We start from the raw sequence: 15,815 nt of genomic DNA, 5'->3' as shown, positions 1-15,815 counted from the left end.
TGGTGTATTCCAACGAAAAACTTTGCATCAACTGTGCTAATATGTCACCTACCTCGAATGCATCATTTCTGGACTTCATGTACAAGGGCGAATCAGAAAGTCTTTTCTCCCTTTCTTTTAGCCAAATTATGGCTGTAAGTGCGAAGTCAACACATCCATTCTCAGCGGCGGACCTTCCTTCGACCGGCGCGACCTTATCTGCAGGTAGCTCCGCGGCACGACGCTGTTGTCAGTTGTTGAAGATGGCCGGTCGTGTTTCACACGTTCACGGCATACGAGCACCTAAGTGTGATTCGTTTTCTGTTGTGCAAGGAACGAATGACCATAGAAATCCACAGGGAAATGTAGCCCACGTATTAGGAAAGGTGTCTAGCTTTGAGAAGTGTGAAGTGGTGGTTTTGTGAGTTTGCAAAAGGCCCTGAAGACTTGCATGACAATAAGCGTTCGTGGAGGCCGCGATCGCTGACTGACACCAGGGGCATCTCAAATTTAGTGCTGCGATGGGACAAATTTCTGAACCGGTGGGGGAACTATGTGGAAGAATAGTGTAAGATGCGTAGAATAGTACGTATCTTTGTAATTGCCTGTATGTACCTTACTTTGGCTAACAAAAAATAGAAGCAAATACTTTCTGACCCACCCTTTATTGTGTATTTTTTCCCAGTTCTATTTTTGTTCGTCAGTTACTCTAAATTACAAGATATTTTTAGCTAGACAGCTGTTATGTTTTAGTTTCTTCTTCATCTTCTCTCTGTTATTTTTTAATTTTTAAAATTATTTTTTGTAAGCATCGGGATGGCAGTTCACTCAAGTTTACAAAATATAGCTACATGCAGCCTCTCGAATGTCGTTGTTTAGCACAGGACTAATTGTACTGCCTGTCTATTAGAAGCTGTGGCTGATATACACTTGTCTTTTTTGTGTCTAGGAACAATCCAGAAAGTGCTGAGCTCAACACGAAACTCGGACTTTTGTACATGCAGGTAAGCTACATACGGATATGTATAAGATGTTTGCTCATACATAGTGTGACGGAATCAAGCTGGCTATGCTGTGAAATATTTTATCAAAAATAACATCACAGCGCACTGCTGCTTCAACGTACGCATCCGTCGTTATATGTGTCTCATGTGAGACACATAAGACACATATTACGACGGATGCGTCGTAATATGTGTCATGTCATGTCAATGTCATCTCGTTGACGACATTGGCCTTGCAGTGGATGGGTGCGCCTTCTCAGCGAATTGACTGATTGGAAGCCATCGTAATAGAGACGTAAACGAAGCCATCTGAGTATGAGCGTGAAAAAGTCACAAACGAGTGAAATCCTTCAGCTGTGATCCAGGGCACTGAGTCTGTACTGAACACGCAAACATGTCAGTTGCAATATCTCCCTATTTCTAGATCACGCATGTACTTTATCGAAAAGGAAAAAAAAAATTAAATACAAGCTGCATTCCGTCGCGCGCATGGGGAGGGGAAGGAGGAGGGGCGGCGTTGTACTCGGTAAGCTACTGCTTATTCCGCGCCCCATCTTGAAAGCGATCTGCCGAGGGTAGCGCCGTTGTAACGTAAAGTTATTCCAAGTTTTTCCGTTCCAATTCTGCAATCAGCCTTACACGATTGGTCAAAAATTTTTTGAGCCATCGGCTCCCACGTGGGAGCGGCCCGCTTCGTGAAGACTCACAATCTGCAGGGCTTCATTAAAGTTTTACCATACCATACCATACCACCCACTGCGCCTGCCTGTAAGGTGCACGAAAACTGCAAAAACACCCCATCTGATATGATACGTGCAAACTGATTATGCATGATTAGACCGAACGAAATAAAAATTGTTTTTCATTCGACGCCTTTTTCGCTATTAGCGAAAAAGGCGTCGTTTGACCAAGTGCTATTGGTCAAACCTTTTCGGGCTGCGCCCACTTTACCTGTCCGTCACGCGACGTCACAAAACCGCAAAAACTCAGGCGTCAAAGTGACGTGTGTACGCGATAAAGACTCATTAATATGCCGAACAAAACTTAAACTTTTTCTTGGCCCTACAACGTAAAACTATTCCGATATGTTTTTATTGCAATCCCTTGACGTCAAATTTACGTAACCACCGACGCCGTCATCGGGCGGTAACACGCCAGCGCTGGTTGAAAAGCCCTATCAAGCGCGCTTCCCGTTTGCAGGATGCCACTTTCTTTCGCTCTCAAAGCGAATAGAATTGCCCACATTGAGCAGTTTTTCTTATCTAATTGGCTCCGAAGAGGCCAGGAGCACTCTCAAGTGGAGAGAGGAGCAATGGGGCCGAGCAAGCACAGTAAAAGTGAATAACCGGATGAGGAGGGTTGTGCCGGCGTCTGCGATTGGTCCACTTCTCCTTACTTAGCTTGCGTGGCTGGTCGAAAATCGCGCCGGCGTGCAACGGAAGTTTAAAAATGCCGCTAAAAATGATCCTCAGCAAAGAAGAGTCGGCAGAGTGATGTCGTATACGGGCCGAAAGGTCTCGATAACGTTATACTGCCACGTAAAATTTTTCTTCATATGCAAATAAATCCATGCTCCCCGGCAGCTCTGAGTAGTAATAATAGTAATAGTAGTGATAAGCAACGCTATTCGCTTCGAAAGCAGAATAAATTGACATCCCATAAACTAGAAGCGCGTTTCATTGGGCTTTGCGTTGGTGGTTACGTAAATTTGACGTCAGGAGATTGGAATAGTTTTACGTTATAGGGCCCTAGGTGTGCCGATGCCTCATACGACGAAGTGACCTTCGTGCTGTCTATCGCTTCAACACAAACTGAGCGGGCGTCCTGTGTTCTCGCCTCTCAATCTGCATTGAAGCGATAGACAGCGCGAAGGTCACTTTGCTCACCGCTGCTGCCGCGCTTCCTCACGCCATCATTTTGACTGCGAATGCTCGCGGTCATCTGTGGTGTGGTCATGTTTGCCTTTGCGCGCTGACACCATGCTTCTTAATTTAGTTAGTAGGCGTATGTTTACGAGTTTATACGGCCGAAAACGACTATCCTTACTTCGTACAACTGTCTACTAATTTTCTATTGCAATCTATGCTTTGCCTTTCGGGCGAAACTGCTACTTTTTATGCTAACGGGTATATTTGCTGGCAGCACACCTATAGAACGTTGGTGTACCTGATAATCTAAAATGCAGCGGCTGCAGAAATGAAACAGCGTTGGGAGGTCGGCACACGTCACGTTGAGGTGTACGCCACAAGGTCTGTGTACTGAAATGATTCATCAGTGATCAATTTTCCAGTAACGTGTTTGCTTGGGTTAGTTGGCTATTATGACCCGTATACTGCTCGTGTCATTCGCTCCATTGTCCTCGTTTCTCGCGCTCTTCGCAGTACGGTTACATGTGGCGCCAGAAATCCGCGGAGAGAAAGAAACAAAGGCGCGCAGTGCATATACTATGAAAAGTAATAGAAGAATGTAATGGAAACGGCTGCGTAACAAAAGTAACTCGGGGAGCGGAAACCCTGACCGTTCTTCTTTCCTTCCTTCTTCCTTTCTTTCTTTCTTTCCTTCGTGCGTCGTTGTAGGATATGGCTTAACCACAGTGAGCATCTTTCCCGATTTTGCTTCATCTAGTTCTGTCTTGTGCCCGTTCTATCCTTCGCCAGGGCTTCACTGGGCGAGAATGCCACATATCGATCAGGAGGATAAAGGGGAAGTGCGCTTTGACGTTCTGAAAGCAGCACATGGCAGCACTTGTGCTAGCGGGAAAAAAATTGAACTTTCCAGATGTGCCTTTGGTGCCTCGGCCTCTGTCTTTTGCACGTGCCTTTCTTTTAAGAGGCCGGACTCACAGACATGGGATGTTGTATTCGTAATCCACTCATGTCATCATCGAAAGTTACCCTTCTTTGTGATCCAATAGGTTGATATATACTTTATCTGATTAGTCTCATAACATCTTTATCCGCCCGCTCTTGTTCATTACTTTCAATAAGTGCACTTGAAGCCCTTGCTCTCGGCCGATAACTTATTTCGGACCCGTTATAGCATAAACTCGCTGTCAAAACGCTGGAGCGAGGAAGAGCGGCAGCAACAGCGAGCGAATTGACCTTCGTGCGGCGTCTCGCATGAACGCGAACTAAGCCGAGGAAACAGCGCGCGGCGGACTGTGACCTCGCTGAAGGTGGCTTTTAAGATGCAGCAGCGCGGATTAGAACTCACCCCCCCTCCCTACTCTCCCCTCAGAGCTTCGCATGACGGAAGACGGCGCGCTTCCTCCTCGCTTCCCTCTCTTGCGGGTGCGAGATTGCGCCGCGATCTCCGGCTCACCCTCGCACGCTTTCACTCATCCGTACAGTATACAGCGCGCGGCGATTTTATCGCCCTTGGTCTTAATACAGGACGTCCCGCCGACGGCGACGGCATTAAAGCGTCTGGAGTGTCCATATAATTGTTATCGCAATAAAAAGGAAGTGGAAACCCGCTGGCAGAACAGAGTTCTCCCTTGGCGAGTCATGCACAAGCGTGCTGTGTCAGGAGCCACTGCAGGTACGCTCACCGGCAGCCGTAGAACGTATGCAGTGAATCGTATTGCGATTGAGCTACACTCTGAGAACAGTTTACACCCTTTGGCTTGCCCCTTCTGCCACACAAAAATAATCGTCATCTGCCTTGATGCGTTTCCTTTCTTTATCGCTGCAAGCCCGGAACTTTCCAGTGACGAACGGCACGCGCGTTATCAGAAGAGGCACTCCAAAGGGTGTAAACTGTTCTATGCTGATAACGCGCGTGCCGTTCGTTACTGGAAAGTTCCGGGCTCGCAGCGAAAAAGAAAGGAAACGCATCAAGGCAGATGACGATTATTTTTGTGTGGCAGAAGGGGCAAGCCAAAGGGTGTAAACTGTTCTTAGAGTGTATAGTGCATTTGTCGAGCAGCCAGGAGCCAAGTCGGCGCACAATTGACATTCTATCGCTTTTTTTTTTACGCTGGGGTAAATATTCCGTCAGGTTGGAAGCTTGGGGACTATATGACTCGATATTAGAAATGTTAAATAAGCAGCGCGAAAGACAGGAGGAGGGGGGGGGGAGGGACGGCCCCCGTCTGGTGTGTCTTGCCTCTTCCCTTCGTACAAGTCATTCGCGAGGCATTCCTAACAGATGCATGAATATCGTCGTGCAATTTATACGCACTTTTCACGGCACTAATTTGTTCCAGGTGCCTCGCATGCGAGCAGCTAGGGCGCAATCTATGGTGCGTGGCCGCGTGTGTCCGGAGTTGGAGCAGCCAAAATACGCGCAGAATTATTTGTTTTCTGTAGCATTGCTCAAGTTTGAAATAATCTAAAAAAATTGATTGATTGAATAAATTGTTTATTTATTGGATAGCTCTTTGGCCTAATACGAGTAATGGGTGAAGGGAATAAATAAATATCGTGGCTGGACCAAATACAAGTCGCCATGTGAAGAAACCAGAATATGGCCCCAATTCATTTTTTTTTTTATTGGCCGATGCGAATTTCCCAATTGCCAGCCTATTCGTGACTGGTAATATTGTCACGGACTCGGAAGAAAGACGAACAAATGCCGAAAGCAGAGCCTCGGTATGGACGACCACCGCAGTAGAGCATGATTAGACAGAGGAAGTATAGACAGAAGAAGCGACTGTACGCACACGTGTGTGCTTCGTGTCTTTCTGTGTCTCTTTGCGATGTTTGATGGGGACTAATGACTCGATTGACCAACTGTAGCCCATCTAAATAATGATACAAATTCCAACAAAAAGACGTCGAATGCATTTATTTTCTTCACTATACAAACAAGACTGTAATGCCGAGAAAGAAAATTATGCTCCTGCAAGGACAACTGATATTTTGTTTTGCGCATGGTATGTCTACACAAAAATTTCGCTCACGCTCACCACCAGCGTTGCTTTTACGTTATTTAACCCCCCCCCCCCCCTTTCCGTACTACTCTAGTCGAATGCTCCTGACGTTGATATCCCTGCTTTTGTGGTCGTACATCAAATCTTGTCCAGCTTCTTCACAACGACGTATCCGTCTATCCGTAGCAATATGGAGAACTTCATATGCATGGTACATACCTCCAACCGCCGACGACCAGTGGTGCGGTGATGGTTTGCGCAGTGCAACATGTATCCGAAGGCGTTCGAGCGTCTGGGCGCGGCGCTTGCCAGCAACCCAAGCTACGGACCGGCCGTCCTGGCGGCCGGCAGCATCATGCAGACGTATGGCGACTACGACGTGGCGCTGACCAAGTACCGCGCCATCGCCTCGGCACCGGACGAAAGCCCTGCTCTATGGAACAACGTCGGCATGTGTTTCTTTGGCAAAAAGAAGTACGTCGCGGTAAGATGGCCCGTCGCAACCTTTTACGGATGTTCTTCCGCGGTTGCAGATCCGCAGCTGCTTGCAACTTTACGTAAAACGTCCTTTGATTGTATTTGCTTACCTGCACATATTGACGAAAAAATCATTGGAAAGAACACGTATTTGAGCAAGCGTTATGGACAGGGAAAACGAGGAGTAAAGGTAAATATTTCGAACATATTTGCTCTTGAAGGTTTTGTTTTCTGGCATCCTTAGTCATCACAGGAATGCCACACGTTCGTGTCGTTCTTAGAACGGCTGATGAGACCTAAGGCATAACAAACTACGTGACTTCCCATCTGGCGATGTAAGTCTGTGTGCGGACTGAATATATGCGCCTTCACACCTAAAATATGTCTTGCTAACCGACGGATGTACGATGGGGGCTGCAGAAAAGGCTGCATTACCTCACTGCTCGCAGAATACGAAGCAAGCTTCGTATAAGAGAGCACGTGATATCAAGAAAACATTAGGAAACAAAAGGGGTGTGATATTCTGTCTTTTACTCTTTCTTCTTTCCCCGACCCCTTAAATATGAATGCTAGGGAGAGAGCTTTCCATTCAAGTATAGTTTAACTGAGGGCTTTGTTTCTGCCTTTTCCTCGCATTCATTCGCTTTCTTTAACAGTTCCTCACAACGAGGTGTCAGGTGTTCAGCGATCTATTTTATGGCTTTTCATTCGAACATTCCCCCTTAATTCTTATTCTAAATTATAAAACATATTTTTTTTTGTAGTACAGATATGTTGTATCATTTGAATGCACTTTATTTCATGTCATTTAAGCGAAATAAAGAACAATGAGAAAATGTTTGCTGTTGTCGTGATGCTATCAGCAGTATACTATCCATGTTTTTATTTTTAGCTCTGTACTATGTCATGTCTTTATTTTTCTAGTTTTGGTTTTCATTTCCGTAAAAATCTCATGACCTTTTTCATTCGAACAGGTCCTGAGACTTCACTTGACCTGTTCAAGTGGATTACCTAACGAGGTGGTCATGACTTAATTGAGCGACAAATCGCAATGTCCTGGTGGATAGTTAAAAATATTCAATAATCAACTTTTTTTAATTATTTACTTTAGAGCACGTGTTCAAATTGTGAAATTGAAGCCTAGAAGCAGGGAAGGTGATGTCTTAGCAGAAATTCCAAGACTATAGCGGCTCGTTTCGATATGTCTGCCTCCAAAATCTGCTGAATAATGCATTGGTGTTACAGTACAAACAATCCTAAACTACTTGAGGCCCGCTTTTGGAAAACATAGCTGCAACCCCAATGTATTTCGCAGCTCTCTTTAAGGCTGGGTCTTTTGAAAGTGGTGCTAGTCTAAGTAATTTTATCAATAAAACATGGAGATTGCACAGAAATGGGTTATTTTTAGCTATTCCTAAGCCACCCTCATGTCAATAAAAAGCACAGACCAAAATGCATTGAATACACATTTGGTATATGAAATCATCAAGGAACACAAAAAAATCCAGTGCAACAAATCACATTATAGCGTCTCAGTGAATTCCGGCACACTGCAATTATTCCTGGAAACACTACCGCGGACGCTGCTGCAAAACAGGCTGCGCAAAAATGAAAATACAATCAATTTCCCTCTTACCCATAGTGAAACGCGCCTGCTGGTGGCACGCAGATCCTGCCGACTTAGTGCAAACATATGGTTTGATCAGAAATCAAAGTGCTCAGTTATATTTTATATGTCCTAACATCACATTGTCCATTCCGACAAAGTTGAACGACGATATAAACTTTGTAACTTTATTGCACCGACAGCGGCTTGGCACAGCATTGAAACGTCACTTTTTACACAGGATTCAATGCGTTGCTAGTCCGCAGTGACATTGTGGCCATGCTGACGAACACGTACGACACCTTCTTCTCGAGTGCCCTCGACACGATGCCGCGCTGCGAAGACTGCAGGCCCATTTAATGTTCTTAAATCGCAGACCTTTCACTCTCAAAAACACACTTGGACCATAGCCCCCAATATAACTACAGAACAAATGCACTTATATATATATATATATATATATATATATATATATATATATATATATATATATATATATATATATATATATATATATATATATATATATATATATATATATATATATATATATATATATATATGTATATTAGGTTCTTACTAAACGTATAGTGGTTTACCCCACTATTACATTTTCTTTGAATACCAGAGGTTGTACAGTATGTTACATGTGTGTAGCTCACGTAGAGCGTTTTTATTTGTTTTTATTTATTTTTATGTGTCTTTTGTAGATATGAATTGAACCTTATCTGCGTATTTTCAGACTCTTTTATGCACTTTCACTCGTTTACGGAACTGTGCATATCTTTCAGTGTCCTTTCTACTTTCTTCTGTGGGTATAACTTTGCAAATGTTGGCAGTATTTGACTTTCGCCAGTGCATATAACTTTTCTCAGCTTTTGTTTTTCTTGCCCTGCAGGAATGAGTAGCCAATGCCAATAATGGTGGCAGCCTCTCCTTTCATTTCATATTAATACAAAAAAAAACTTTACTACTGCTCCATTTAAATATCGCAGTGTCCTAACGTGAATGATTAAAAAGTTAGTGAATATTTTATTTGGCACCTGAACATTTCTCCGAAGAAAAGCAGGTAAACGTCCCCTAACCTTTCACTCCTGCTCAGCGAGAAACAAAAGAGAGGAAGAGGGATATGAGAGAAGACGATGGGGATGGGCTTGCAAAAATTATGCGTGGTATTGTCGCACGCGTCGGCTCTTATTCTTTCGCGTAAGCATTTGTATAATACACGTTCTTGCGCGACGATACTGAATGCATAGGGACCAGTAAGACGTCTTAAATCAGTGATCTGCTGCAATTTAGCGCTTATGAAGATGCCAATGATTGTCCTTCGTATGCCGTATTGGAGACAAAGAAGCGTGTGCTCAACTTTCTCGGGCAGTTTTCACTAATCACAGTTTGAGGAGTCCGCACGTCCGACACGGTGCGTAAGTATGTCGTCGCATAAAAGTGAGACCTTGTATTAACTTCTGGAGAGGCTCGCATGGCTGCATTGGATACCAAATGACATTCGAATTTTCATATTGGGATCGAGCTGTAAAAACTACTGCGGCATTCTTTTTCGTTGTGCCCAATTACTTGAAAAAAAATTAAATTATGTGGTTTTATGTGCCAAAACCACGATCTTATTATGAGGCACGCCATAGTGGGGGACTCCTGCATCATTTGGACCACCTGGGGTTCTTTAATGTGCGCCAATGTCTTGCAAGCTTATATAACCTCGAATAGAGAGGAGCTTGCGAATAGCACCATGACAAATATGCCGTAGTTTAGGGGCCCTATAGCGTAAAACTATACCAATCTGTTTTTTTTTTTTTTTCAATCTCCTGACATCAAATTTACGTAACCACCGATGCAAGCCTCGGGCGGTAACCCGCAGTCTCGTTTGAAAAGCCCAATCAAACGCGCTTCCCGTTTGTAGGATGCCACTTTCTTTTGCTTTCAAAGCGAATGGCATTGCCTACATTGAGCAGTTTTTCTTATCTAAATGGCTCAGAAGAGGCGAGAAGCACCCTCAAGTGGACAGAGTTGCGATGTGGCCGAGCCAGCACAGTAAAAGTGGACATGCAGGATGAGGAGGGTTGTGCCTGCGTTTGCGATTGGTCCGCTTTTCCTTACTTAGCTTGCGTGGCTCATCAAAAATCGCGTCGGCGTGCAACGGAAGTTTAAAAATGCCGCTAAAATGGATACTCAGCAAAGAAGAGTCGGCAGAGTGATGTCGTATACGTGCCAAAAGGTCTCGATAACGTTATACTGCCGCGCAAAACTTTTCATCGTACGCAAATAAATCCATGCTCCCCGGTAGCTCTGAGCAGCCAATGCCGCCGTGATCGACGGACAGCCATCTTCTATTCCTTTCAGAACGGAGCAGTCTCCGGCTATTCAGAAAAGATTTCAGTTTTGTTCGGCATAATAATGTGCCTTCAACGCGTACACGTCACTTTGACGCGTTGAGTTTTCACGATTTTGTGACGTCGCGTGACAGACAGGCGCAGGGACGGGGGGGGGGGGAGGGGGGGAGGGGACTGGTAAAAAATTTTTGACCAGTCGTGGAGGCCTGACTGCAGAATTGGAATAGAAAAGTTTGGAATAGCTTTACGGTATAGCGCCCTAGGTCTTTTTTTTTTTCTGTTGCATCTGTGAAGTTATTCACGTGCATCCGGCAGTGTCCAGGGATCCACTGGTCAATAAACTATAAGCTATATAAGTGGTCAAAATGCGTATGTTTGTTAATGAAAAAAAGATAATCACAGAGATTGAGATCTTTGCCTCTTCATTGGTTGAAACAACGCCTCCCAGTTGGGAGAACCATACTCCTGGGCATCGCACAATTAATGCATACATTTGGAGAAGCAATTGGTTGCCGCCGCCTGGAATAAAATAACCTAAGCGCCTAGTATTGCATCCGATACACTTATTCGTCAAGGAATGTTAGAGGCGGCAGTTACTACAGCAAGCTTTAATAAAACTAATTGCTGTGGTATTTCAGTGCTATATAATCATGTGGTTATACGGTGCGCATTATAATTTATTATAGTCGTCTATACTAACTGAAATGCAATAGTACTTACCATGAAATGAGCCGGAGGGCTACTATACAAGGTCGCGACGCCCGGCGCAGGCCATCAGCTGCTTGAAGAGGGCCAACTACCTGAACCCCATGGATTGGCAGATCCTGCACAACCTTGGTCTGGTGCACCTGACCATGGAGCAGTACGCCTCCGCCTACCATTTCTTCAACGCCGCAGTCCACTTCAATCCGCGCAACGGACAACTCTTCATGCTACTCGCCAGTAAGCAAACACCCTGGATGATCGGCTCCTAACGTGGCAGAGGATTGATATGCTGAGCTACCGTGGTAGGTAATGAGCTTTTCAGTTACAAACTTTAAGGCGCATATGTTTATTTTGAAAAGTTAAAGGGACTGGTCATAAAAGTCCAGTTCCGTGTTTTCTTCATTTCAGGATGGCCATGAGATCAAAATACCTGCCCGCAAATTATTTGCTAGATTCACGTCATTACACACGTGCAACCGCAATGTGCGGCTCGGGTGGAACCCCGTGTGGCATAGTGGGGCGGCGCAAAATGAAATTTCGCCGTACGGCGCGAAAAAGCAGTTCATCGCGCCTCTCTGCTGCTGAAGTGACTATGGTTTCAATTGGGAGCTACGCAAAGCGCCAATCGGCATTGAACCGCGTGGAACGAGGGAATTGCGATGACTGCTTCGTATTACGCCACCCTTCCACATCACACAGGGCTCGGACGGCGAGTCGAGCTTCGCGGTGCCGCGTGTGTAATCAGGTAAACTGAACGAATAACTTAACGCCGGTTATTTTCGTCTACACAGCCATCGTGAAATGTAGAAACGCCGAACTGCACATTTATGGCACTTCCCTTCAACTTTCCAATATAAGCATGTGCTGCAATGTTTGTGGCTAATCAGTTAATTGAGGTAATTAGTTTAAATCATAAATGTATAGTTTTCTTGCAAATCATCTCCACCTGGGCAGATAAATGCATCTGTCGTAATTAAAGTAAATTGGAAGTTTTTTTTCTAATGCGACAGCATTATAGGCCTGCCATGATTAATTGACGGGCTAGTTTATTTGTTCGTTATCAAAGAAAGAACAACGCTTCAAGACGGCACACAATATTAAGGCAGCACAGCCACTTCTCTTTGCCGTCTTGTACATGTTCCCCCGTTTCGGCTGGCGTCATTGCGCTTCCTTAGCAAACACCCTGCCACAGAAATTAGAGCGTGCCCAGGATATCCTGCCGACACAAGGCAATCGACCTGCCTAACATAAATACTCCAGAAAGTGAATGGGAAAACTCTGCCGCGGTATCTCAATTGGTAAGAGCACCACACGCGTGATGTGAAGGTGTGGGTTTGTGCCCCACCTGCGGCCAGCTTTTTTTTTTCATCTACTTTCATTTCCACTAATTTATCATTTCTTTTTTTCCATTAATAAGTACATGTGATTTCACCTGTGCTATCCTTGGTGACTTTGTTGGCTTCTTATGATATGACTAATAAATATCGGGCTCTCCATTTTCCTCCTTTCGTGCGCAGTGAGCCAATTTTTTTTTCTCCTGTTGGATCGGGTGACTGGCACACGACAAGTTGTAGGCGCTGTCGCAGGAAATTGTCCCTTGCATTACAGGAGGCGAAAATTGCCCAGAAAGAGTGTACGCGTGTTTTACTGATATTAAACAAGGCCTATACGCTGTTGCAAGTGCTGGTTAAGTTCTTGTTCAGTTTTTTTTTTTTTCAACAGCATCCTTGGTTTCAACCGGTGTATTAATTGTTCTCGCAGTTGCGTTACGAAACCTCCAGGACCCGGACAACGCAAAGCGGGCGTACGAGAGAGCCATGGCCTTGGACGAGTACGTCACATGCGACTGGCACTGAGCCTGTCTGCGCCAACACGCATGCACTTCTGCCCAACGCTAACTTTGCTGCAGGTTTCTTTTATGACAGTTTGTTGTCCATTTCCGTCAAAGAGCACTCAATGCACTCTTAATTAAACACAACTAAGTATCATAAACCTTAACCAATAAGGAGAGACCGCCTGCATCCGGGTACACCCCCTGCGTTTGTAAGGATTCAAATAACAAACGAAGTTATGCATGGCAACACGCACCAAATTTTATGTGACGGAGCGTCGAATTTATCATGTCCGTGAAATTTAAAAGTAGAAATTATGGTTTGAAATACTTCTTTATGAAAGAAAGAAAGAAAGAAAGAAAGAAAGAAAGAAAGAAAGAAAGAAAGAAAGAAAGAAAGAAAGAAAGAAAGAAAGAAAGAAAGAAAGAAAGAAAGAAAGAAAGGACGCACGTAATCTGAAATGGCATACCGATGCTGTGTCGATCATATCTTTGTAAGACGCCATCATTTTCCGCTCATTCTTTCAGGTATAACAGCTGCGGAAATTTTTGTTTATAGCTTGTGTCGTACCAAGCAACGCTCCAAGACATTACGCGGGCCATCGCTGCGGCACGAGAAATTAAAGTTTCGTCGATCCGTCTGCACATCGTCCCCTGCAGTCTGGTTCGAGCTCGTCCCACAGCGTCCATTCCTTGCCGCGCAGGGAGCCTCTGGTATGCCTGAATTACGCCGTCCTGATGCATGACTTGGGAGATCACAAGGCTGCGGCCAGGCTGCTCGGACAGTTCGAGGAGCGGTGCCTCAAGCAGCAGCAGACTTCGGGAATAGAAATTGACGCGGCGGTGAGTGCGGTGGCTTGCGTTCATCATGCTGTACATAGTTGACGGTCACGAGCCCGCCTGCTTCCTAATAAAGTAGCCGCGCGCGCATATATCGCGAGCCGCGCTGTTCGGAAGAATCGACACACTCCATAAGAGCAAGATAGCAAGGCGGGCGAGTTTTTTAGGATTCATCGTGCGTGTTGTAGCAGCGCAAGAGCAACACGACAACACGGCGCTGTAAGAATCGTATCAGAAGTTACCTTTCGAACTGCGGCAGCTTTTACTGCTTGGTGTTTGTGCTGCGTCGAGTTATTTACGTACAGCGCGGATGAATTGTGGACGAGAAATGTTTTTTTATTGGCATGAAAAAAAAAAACTAGAAAGTCGGGGGAGAGTGACTTGAGCAAAAAAAGGGTGAGCCGTGCAGACAGGACACAAAAGCAGAGAAGTGGACAACACAAGCGCCGGCGTTCCACCAAAATAATCCAACATCCAACACCCGGCGTTCGTGTTGTCCACTTCTCTACTCTTGTGTCCTCTCTCCACGCCTCACCCCTTTTTTTTTTTCCATAATGAATCCTTACCAACTATTTCAGCTTTCCGTCGTTCTAAACTGTCTTGAGGCGGTTTGATAAACGTCTCATGAGGAAAAGTATATTTTGTATGGGAGGCGTGCAACATTTAGAGCATACAGGTAAAAGATGGAACATAAGAGTGCTTGAAGCGTGAGTAGAGGGCAATGAAGAAATGCACTTGATTTCACTGCGCATAAGAAGAGAAGTATACGTGTAAGTCACGGTGTAAGAAGTAGCTACTTCTTACACCGTGGTGCAAGTACATCTGCTTCTTATTTGTCTTTAAAAAAAATGTACAACTTGTATGGCATGTTTGCACATGCAGCACAAGTTAACGCAACAAAGGTTCTAGTTTAGCAAGACGCGTTGTTGGACGTGTTGTGTTTATGATACGGAATAAATTGAAATCCCCCCCTCCCCCCCAAAAAATAAGGAAAGAGAAAAAGGAACCGACAACACAGATAACAACACAAGAGCTCTAGTTTTAGGCACCATATGCTCTAGTTTAGCCTACCCACACTTCTGAATAATTTCTCAGAGAATCTTGCAAAAGATCCCGAAATAATTTCCTTTAATGGCCCTCGTGAATTATACTTGTAAGCGTGCGCACGTTTCGCAGTGGCAGTTCTCGATCGCTTGGAGTAGCGCATATATTCATTTCAATCCAGGTTGTTCCAATAGGTTTAGTTCCTCGTCGTGTCTGCACTGTGTATCAGTACTTAAATTTTAGACCTGTGAGACCTATCAGACCTATCACCCACCACCTATTTATGTAACGTATATCCGCGTTTTTGCTCTGTGCTCACCGGAATGTATGTCGTTTTCAATGCCTTTCCACTTTGTGACTGTCCAAGTGGAATTTAATGCAGTGGCTACAGTGACGTGATTGTGATGTCGATCGCTGTCAAATATTGCGTGTTAGCCGCCCCTCCAAGATGCTGCACGTGTAGCAGCTTTTATGCGGCTGCTTTTATAGATGAAAGCAAATAAACTTGACTTCACACTTGACAGGCTGTTTCAGTTAAATTCCCATACCACTTTAACGATTAGGGTACCTGAGCGACCCGTTGTTTTGACGCTTTCAGGTGACGCAGATGGCCAACAACCTGTCTAGTTCTCTGCAGTCGACGAGCGCGGACAGCAAGAGCTACGACGAAGTGCCGGACTCGCCGGACAGGAACGACGAGTCCTCGCAAGAGAGAAGCGAATAAATGCACTCGTCTCAGGCCCCGAGCATGTGGCATGCAGTACAAGCGTGGACGACACTCATGCACGGAATGGGGGAATTTTTTTGTATGATGCCGCCGTATGTACGCAGTTTATTTCTTACTCAAACACTACGTGTACAACTTCGGATTAAACATCCGGCAGTAGGCGTCGAACCAGCGAAATGAGCAGAAGCACTGGTGAACTTAACCATTTTGCTGATGCCTTGTACGTAACGTTGCCTAGGCCTTCATTATTACGCTAACCTAGGCCGGTCAGCGTCCCAGTTATTTTGTACTTAAGCCTCTGCCGCACACCAAGAAAGCATGCTCAAAAATTACCAAAGCTCTAGGCAGCGCAACAGCTAATTGTCATTCCTCGTAAAATAA

General features: G+C 44.9%; 1 protein-coding gene across 2 annotated transcripts in view; it reads left to right on the top strand.

The window, feature by feature from the left end:
- The window catches only part of BBS4 (Bardet-Biedl syndrome 4), a 54,959-nt gene extending 39,144 nt beyond the window's left edge, over positions 1 to 15,815 (top strand). Inside the window, exons 7-12 of one of the 2 annotated variants that reach the window (XM_070533964.1) lie at positions 929 to 983; positions 6,119 to 6,340; positions 11,058 to 11,229; positions 12,754 to 12,823; positions 13,528 to 13,666; positions 15,306 to 15,815. In XM_070533964.1, coding sequence (XP_070390065.1) covers positions 929 to 983; positions 6,119 to 6,340; positions 11,058 to 11,229; positions 12,754 to 12,823; positions 13,528 to 13,666; positions 15,306 to 15,431 — 784 coding nt within the window. In that variant the 3' untranslated portion in view covers positions 15,432 to 15,815. The remainder of the gene's footprint in view (positions 1 to 928; positions 984 to 6,118; positions 6,341 to 11,057; positions 11,230 to 12,753; positions 12,824 to 13,527; positions 13,667 to 15,305) is intronic. The other variant, XM_070533965.1, reaches the window with a different exon arrangement.

The sequence above is a fragment of the Dermacentor albipictus genome, chromosome 1 (assembly GCF_038994185.2).
Source record: "Dermacentor albipictus isolate Rhodes 1998 colony chromosome 1, USDA_Dalb.pri_finalv2, whole genome shotgun sequence".
Taxonomy (NCBI): Eukaryota; Metazoa; Arthropoda; class Arachnida; order Ixodida; family Ixodidae; genus Dermacentor; species Dermacentor albipictus.
Note: the sequence above shows the minus strand (reverse complement) of the source record. Positions and strands in the feature narration are given on the sequence as shown.